At 41.5% G+C, this 8,555-nt stretch overlaps 1 protein-coding gene across 5 annotated transcripts in view; it reads right to left on the bottom strand.

Annotated features, from left to right (window-relative positions):
• Positions 1 to 588: 588 nt before the first annotated feature.
• The window catches only part of LOC102456902 (complement factor H-related protein 3-like), a 70,316-nt gene continuing 62,349 nt past the window's right edge, over positions 589 to 8,555 (bottom strand). For all 5 annotated transcript variants that reach the window (XM_075936710.1, XM_075936714.1, XM_075936713.1 and 2 more), the window contains 4 exons: positions 8,231 to 8,413; positions 6,941 to 7,153; positions 4,654 to 4,821; positions 589 to 1,916 (listed from right to left, as the gene is read on the bottom strand). In XM_075936710.1, coding sequence (XP_075792825.1) covers positions 1,900 to 1,916; positions 4,654 to 4,821; positions 6,941 to 7,153; positions 8,231 to 8,413 — 581 coding nt within the window. In that variant the 3' untranslated portion in view covers positions 589 to 1,899. The remainder of the gene's footprint in view (positions 1,917 to 4,653; positions 4,822 to 6,940; positions 7,154 to 8,230; positions 8,414 to 8,555) is intronic.

Raw genomic sequence — 8,555 nt, 5'->3', positions numbered from 1 at the left:
GCGCAAAATCTTGCCAGTCTAGATGCACCTAGGGGTTGTACCATTTGACTGAGGTGGTGGAATCTCCATCCCTAGAGATTTTTAGGTCTCGGCTTGACAAAGCCCTGGCTGGGTTGATTTAGTTGGGCTGGACTAGATGACCTCCTGAGATTCTTCCAGCTCTATGAATCTATGATCTAAAGTAGACCAAGCAGGTCGGTTTAAGGTATACAAATCCAGCTACACAAAATGCATAGCTGGAGTGGGTTTACGTTAAGTTGAGCTGTGGTGGAATCCTTACAGTGGGGCTATGTCTACACAGCAGTGTTGTAGTGTAGATGCGGACTATGCTATAAGAAGCATATTTTCACTAGTGGTGTACATCCACCTATGCTTTGGTACACATTAAAATGTGTTCCACACATATATGGAAAAAATAGAGGAAACAATTAGGGCCAACCAACTACCATCTATGAATTTTACTCCTGTCCTCATTGTACACAGGAATCCATCAGAAATCTCAGCCAAGGTCTGCCCTAGTGTCACTGGTCTTTAGCAAAACAGTTTGATGACTATTTATGTGAAGAATTTTTGCAAAGAATCTAAAGCTATTGGTTCAAAATACATATTTATTTCATCAACAGAAAACAAATAGGTGAAAAAATTAAACGAATACAATATCAAGGGTGAGATTTCAATAACACATAATTTAGAAGATACAGAAGTTTCTCTAGTGAATACTTTCACATGTATGCACTGAGAATATAAAGATGTAGAAGGATGAGAGCATCTGCAACAATGGGAACAGGGTGATTCCTGGCAGGAGGATTATCTCTGAGAGAGTATGGGAAGTATATGTACATGGGAATTTTAATGACTGGAATAAAGCATACATCTATTCTCATTTTTCAGAATGCATTTTTCCATGTTCTGTGGCCTTTTGGGGACATATCCTTGATTTGCCTGCACTTTGACCAAAGAATCCTATCAGTGCTCGCTCATTGTCTGTTCCCACCTGGTGGTTCTAGGAAATTCACCTCAGTGACAGCACTGATTTAATTTCTTGGATTATGTGTACAGAGCAGCGTTATTTTGGAATAACTCATGTTATTCCAAAATAAAACTGTCCTTATCCATATCAGAAGAAGTTATTTCAATATAATGTCATGCCAGAGGACTTCGTATTCCAACTTCTGTAACCCTTATTTTATGAGAAGTAAGGGAAGTCAGAGGAAGAGTATTCTAACTTGGACTTCTAGCTCTATAAACAGCGCCAAAAGCATTGATTTATTATCTAATTGACTTTCAAAAGGGGAGCAAAGAATAGAGAACTTCACAAAGCACTTTCAGTTCACAGTTGCTGAAATTCTCTGCAGATTTTGGTTCATTTTTGTGCAACTCTTTTGTAAGATGTTAAGATTGCTTTTCACTTTATTTAACACAGAGAATGATGCATTTTCTTTACACAGCAGTCAGTGGTCAATAGCAATGGATGACACAGCTGAAACGCCAAATATTTTCCTGAACTAAACTTCCTGATCTGCAAATGTCACAAGATCAAATGTCTGATGGTTTCTGGTTTTGACCAAGTGGGAAATGTTGCTGTTTCTGTCAGTCAAGAGAGAAAACCAGACAGCACAGAGGAATATGGTTTCACTTTAAACTAAAGAAGAGGCACTGGTTGGGTTTGAGCTTTAGGTAAAGATTTAGGCCCTTAAAATTACAACAATTTTTTTTCTCTTTGATGTTGCTTCAAATTTGTTTTTGTAGTGTATATCTTGATAAACAAGAATGTGAACTTTTAAATATTAATCCAAGCACACATTATGACAAAGAATAGGAGATAATGTGTATATATTAGAAATAGTCTTAATGGTCTCCAGATGCTACTTTAAAATATCTGTTTGAGGCTTCTTATTTTCATTTATCTTGAGTACCTATCAGATAAAGAGAATAACAGAAAATTTTTTAAAAAATCATGCAAAGTATATAATTTAATCCAGCAATAGACACAACAGACTGATGATCCAGGTTATCATATTTCTGTTCATGTAATACAGATCCTATAAATCAGAATTTGCTAACTTTACACACAGAGACATAGTTAACGTAGCAACCTGCATGGAGCCCAGAGGGATGGCCATGGGTTACAGAAGGGAATACACTTCAGATTTCACTGGTTTGGCACCCTTGGAACCTGATGGGTTCCAAATGAAGAAGTTTGCCAGATGAGGGGAGAACAAATCCCTTGTAGCAGCAATCTGCCTGAATGTCAGAAAGCTCAATGCAGAAGCCACCACTGACTCACCAATTTACCTCCTGGACTTCCCCTCTCTGGCACCAGTTACCATGTGCAGCCTGGGCAGGGAGTGACTGCTGGGCTCCCAGCCGCACTGCTGGACCCACTGCCGCTGGTCCGGCCAGGCTGCCAGCCACCAGTCCCAATATTCAGGTGAGGAGGCAGGTGGGGAGCTGAGGCAGGCGAGCAAGCAGGGTGAGGAAGTGAATGGGGAGGTGAGCAGCAGTTGGGCAGGTAGGAGGGGGTGAAGAGTCAGATGGATGGGTGGACAGTGAGAAGGAGAGCTGCAGTTGGGCAGAAAGGGGAGGAGGTGCCAGATGGAAGACAAGGAGAATAGAAGCTTCAGGGGGTAGCCGAGTTGGTCTGTCAGGCCGTGTCCAGACTCAGGGGTTTTTTTGGGAAAAGTAGCCTTTTCCCGAAAAAACTTCCCCTGTGTCCAGACTCAAGCCGCGTTCTTTCGAAAGTTCCTCTTTCGAAAGAAGGCGTTCTTCAATGTAAAGAGGCCGTCTTCGAAAGAGAGCATCCAGACTCGCTGGGTGCTCTCTTTCGAAAAAGCGGATTTCTCTTTCGAAAGATCCGCCTGAAGTCTAGACGCGATCTTTTGAAAGAGCCTCTTTCGAAAGAAGCCTGCAGTCTAGACATAGCCTCAGGCTGTGTCTAGACTACATGCCTCTGTCGTCAGAGGCATGTAGATTAGACACGTAGGCAAAGTCAAATGAAGCCGCGATTTAAATGATCGCAGCTTCATTTAAATTTACATGGCTGCCGCGCTGAGCCGACAAACAGCTGATCAGCTGTTTGTCCGCTCAGCGCGCTAGTCTGGACGCTCCCCTGCCGACATCAAAGCCCTTTGTCGGCAGCCCCGTTATTCCTCGTGGGATGAAGTTTACCAGGGCTGCTGACAAAGGGCTTTGATGTCGGCAGGGGAGCATTCAGACTAGCGCGCTGAGCGGACAAACAGCTGATCAGCTGTTTGTCAGCTCAGCGCGGCAGCCATGTAAATTTAAATGAAGCCGCAATCATTTAAATCGCGGCTTCATTTGACTTTGCCAAAACAACAAATCTACATGGCTCCGTCGACGGAGCCATGTAGTTTAGACGTACCCTTACAGAAAAAAAAACAAAACAAAACATGTAGAAGGTATCATGAGCTTTCATGGGCACAGCCCACTTCTTCAGATGACTGGAGTTATGAGTAGGGTATATGAAAACTCGAAATAAACAGGAGAAGGGAAAGTGGAGGGAAAAGAATGATGCTCTGTCTCCCACCCCCCTTCCTGTTTTTTCTTTAAGTATCTGGATAATGGGTACTAAACCTAAGCAGATAACGATCAAAGGCAATAGATAGTTTGCTAAAACAGGAAGGATACAGCTCAGAAAGCTGTTAGCACCTTCAATGGTAGAGTCCCCACCAGTTTAAATCCCGATTGAGTCCATTAGCATGTGAATTGAATTTGTGTATGTATTGTAATTCCAAACTTTCTCTGTGTATTTGGCTTGAGGAGTAGGCCTGCGAATAGACCGCCACCTGCAGATCTATCAGATTATGGTTGGGCCTGGAATTACATTATATACACAAATTCAATTCACATGCTAATGGACTCAATCGGGATTTAAACTGGTGGGGACTCTACCATTGAAGGTGCTAACAGCTTTCTCCCCCCTCCCCTTTCCAGTTTTCAGTGACCACATGATGTTCTGTGAAGAACATTTGAATTGCCACCTATGACATTACCCTACAGATATCGGAGATAGGGACATTCTTGAAGAAGGGGAGGGAGATCAGTTATGGCTATCTGTGCGCTCACTGTGGTGACTTCCTGATCTCTTGGGTGAGAGGGCTTGTGTCTTTGACCCACGGCCTTTAGATGTTGAGAGCCAGATATGCCAGGTGACTCACATATGCCATGTGACTCTTGGGGCTGGTCTAGAGAGAGTCAGAAAACTGCCTCTACAAAGATCATCTCCTCTCTGAGCTTTCAGTCCTTATAAGACCAGGGTCTGAGCTTCTGGCAGGGATCAAGCTTTTGTGGAATGTGGCCTTTGTGCAGGCAGCAAATGCACTGGGAATGCTTATCAAGCTACAGGGATCACCTCTTTGCAAAAGAGGCACTTCTTGAAGCCCAGTAAACTAGACATGCCCAGTTGTGGGAAGAGTCCCAAAGGAAAGAAAAGTATGGAAAGTGTTTCTAATTTTTTAAGGAGAAAAGCTAAAAAGAGAAAATCTTTGATGATAACTACCCTAAGAGATTAACTAACCTTACCAATGCAAAACTGAAAGTAATGGTTAGCAAGGACATTTCCAGTCTGATATATTTAGTACACTGAGTTGGCATTTTGACATTTGTTAAGCAAGATAGGACAAATACACTCACATCTTGGAGGAGGAAACCAGCCATTCTCTGTGCATTCAGCTGTATTTTGTCCATTATGATTGTGAAATCCACGATTACAAATGATTATAATGACATCACCATCCTTATATATATTCCTTTCAGGTCTGAATCTACCATTAACCACTCCGGGGAGGTTACATACAATTTCTAACGAGAATGAGACAAACATTTTACAAATGAAAATAGGCCAGTAGGCTGTACAATGCATCAACAATTATTGTAAGTTATTTAGAATAAAACATACAGAATTGTATAGGAGGGAACCTATTCTGTTTCCTGTAATGTCTATTTAAGAAGTTGCCAGATAGAATGTGGATGAGCTGATTTTTAATTAAGCAATATATATACCAAAGCTGGTGAAAAAAATCATTCAAAATTGTTGCTTATGAAAGTACTTTTTTGTCTAAATCAAATACTTTTTTATCTGAACCAAATACTTCTAAAAAACCATTTGGTTGTTTGATATAGGACTTTTGTTTTGAATATTTCTACATTTCATAAAAATTGGATATTTAAAATTTTGAGAGTGGAAAGGATAAACAATATACGCAAAATACTGAATGTTATTTTTTCATATCTGCCAACACAATACTTTTTCCTGGTTTTTTGTTTTTGTTTTTGTTTTCATCTTAATGAAAGAGACAAAAAAAGAATGTCTATCTTTTCCTCTCAATTTTTCCTTTTTTTCCACTTTCTAAATTTTGAAAATTTTTCTAAGTTTGGAATATTTACATTATAGAAGAGCCAAAGATGAAAAAGGGAAAAGGAGATGGAAAATGTCTTTGATATCATTTATTCTATTGTATTTAGTAATAAAAAGGGGGAAATGTTTTATATATTTTGTGGGGAAAAAATGAAAATACACTCCAAAATGGAAAAACCATCAAATATAAAAAACGCTTCTCCATTTTTCAACCATTTCTAATATATTTGCTCTGTCAGGAATGATACAATAGAAATTTAAAGGACTTTGTGTTATTCTGTAGTGACAAATTGTTACACACTGCAGTTGACTGTATGGCATACCTACTAGCATACCCAATAGTGACAAACCAAGCACCAAATACAAACTCAGTTTTTCCTTTATGGATCCAATTTGTGCTCTCAAGAGAGGGCTGAGCTGCTCTGAACTGTGTGTTTCTGAGATGACCTCTGAGTACTGCCATTACATATTCTGTGAATGCATTCTGTAAATATTCAGTAACATCTGAAATAGCATTAGATATGCCTAGTTACAGATAGCAACTCATTTACATTTTAAAAATTGTTGTCTGACAAATAAATGTCATGTGGGTATTAAATTATCTCAGGGGGTTATAATAGAGCAGAGAGAATCTGCCTCATAGTGTCAAGTATCAGAGGGGTAGCTGTGTTAGTCTGAATCTGCAAAAGTAGTGAGGAGTCCTGTGGCACCTTATAGACTAAAAGAAGTGTTGGAGCATAAGCTTTCATGGGCAAAGAACCACTTCATCAGATGCATCTGACGAAGTGGTTCTTTGCCCATGAAAGCTTATGCCTCATAGTGTCTCTTGGAACCTAAAGTTTAATTAGTGTAATGCAGGGGTGTCCAAACTTTTTTCAAAGAGGGCCAGATTTGATGAAGTGAACATGCGTGAGGGCCGACCATTTTGCCTGACATTCTTTGAACCATTAAAATTAAATGCAAATTAACTATTTTATGCAAAGTTTATTGCAAACGGCATACTTTTCATTTCGTCACATGGATGACAAATCTAAACAGGTGTTAAATCACTCTGCCTTTCATATCTGAAGGCCAGATGAAAAAAAAAATCCAGAAAGCTGAAATATATGTCAGGAACATTGTAAAGTACATTACATATTATTGGTAATAAAGGTTGTCTGTCAACTTTTAAGTTCAAAAAATATGAACAGGAACATAACACCAAGTATACATGTTGGGTCCAAATATATTTATAACTGATTTAGACCAACTGACATTAACTGAGATTTTACAATGTATTCATCTCAATACATATGGATTCGTTGGGGGCCATAAAAGATAGATATTGCCAAATTACCTGGGGGGCTGTATTAAACCGGAACACGGGCCGCAATTGGCCCGCGGGCCGGACTTTGGACATGCCTGGTGTAATGCTAATTTTCTCTGAAAGCATTGTACTAGCATTGTAGTAACCAGAGCAAAGAAGCAGCTCCTTTACATTCACTTATTCCTCTCACAATAGAGTACCCCCCTGTACAGAAAGTGGGATATCTCAGATACCCATTAGAATCTAACTCTACCTACCTCTGCATTCTGGATAGACAATCGGATTTTCATTGCACTGCACCATAAAAGTAGATTCAGATGAATTAGTTGCAAGTGAATATCCTGATTGGCAGCGAAGCTCAAGAAAATCACCACGGTTTAGATACACCCATTGCAGTATGTTCTCGTTGGTGCTCTCATTCACCTCTACCATATGGTTTCCCATTTCTTCCATTGAGATAGCACATGGCTCTAAAATAAGAATAAAGGAGCAATATAGTGGGGTGGAATGGCCCCAAGGGTGAGGGGCCCCTCTCTGAGCATTGGTGGGTAGCACATGGCCCTAGCAACCCACGTGACTGAAGCCAGGAGGCGGGGTCAGGGATATAAAAGGCCCCCCAGAAAGGCCAGTCAAGCCCCAGTGATCAGAGAAGCCAGAAGCCTCCCCCACGCACCCAAGCAAGGAGCTAGACCTTGGGAATGTCAAGGACTGGCCTGGGCCACCAGGACCACTACTGGACGACTGCCTGGATAGTCAGCTTACCTGGCTTGAGGTTCCAGAATGATGGTGCCCCAAGGACTTGCACTGGACCCGGGTACAGCCCGAGGGGGAGAAAGGATGTTGTGGAACGGATCCCCACTGACTCAGCAGCAGACCACCCTGCTGCTGCTTGGGCCCAGGGCTGGAACAGAGTGTATTGGGTGGGCCTTCGTCCCCCATGCCACCTCACTCTTGGATGGCAGTCTCCTCCCTCAGCTGTTCCCGATCAGGAGCCTGCATCTGCCAGACCTCTGCCTAAGGAAGGGGACCAAGCTGGGGTTCTTGTGAATGGGCCTTGAACTATTTGTTTGTTTGCCTGCTGCCCTGACCTAATACAGGTCCCGGGCTCAAAACTCTTTTCCTGCTACCCTGCCCTGAACCAGCGACGGGCCTTGGAACTATTTATTTGGTAACCTGTCACCCGGTCTGGAACAAGGGATGGACCTGTTGACAGTTTGTGGGTTATTATTGCCCTGCCCTGCACCAGGACCTGTGTTTAAAGACTATTGTTACAGACTGCTTGCTGGGCTGGAGACTACCCTAGGGCTGGCAGCCACAGCTGATCCCTCACAAGAACAGAGCAGTGTATAATGGGGTGGAGTGGCCACCCACAGACCCTGAAGGTGAGCAGCCCCTCCCAGAATCCTACAGGGTGACAAGCAGTTGTCTTTGTAATCTCCCAGTTTAGCACACTGAAGTAATGTGTTTACACAAGCCATTAGCTTTGTTCTGTGAAACTCTAAAAAACCCTCAAAGCCTAAAAGAGGTGTTTTGTTTTGTATTTTTACCTAAACAAACTGGTGTCTTTGTCCAATTTCCATTGTCACAAAAAGATCTATTCTGTCCTTCCATTGCATAAAATTTTTGACATTTGAATTCCACAAAGGAGCCAGATGTGTATTCTTTTTCCAAGAAAGTAGTTATGTCTCCATTCTCAAGAGTTGGTGGACGACTACAATTTTTCCCTGTTTCTAAAAGGAAAAAAATGGCAATGTTGATAATGTTCAGCACAAATGCCTATGTAATTTTTTCTGGTCATGTTACTCTATGGGGAAAATGGCTCCTTGTCCAATGCTGAGCCTACCACGTTTAGACCCTTCAAATGTTATAATG

Source organism: Pelodiscus sinensis, chromosome 9 (genome assembly GCF_049634645.1).
Source record: "Pelodiscus sinensis isolate JC-2024 chromosome 9, ASM4963464v1, whole genome shotgun sequence".
Classification (NCBI taxonomy): domain Eukaryota; kingdom Metazoa; phylum Chordata; order Testudines; family Trionychidae; genus Pelodiscus; species Pelodiscus sinensis.
Note: the sequence above shows the minus strand (reverse complement) of the source record. Positions and strands in the feature narration are given on the sequence as shown.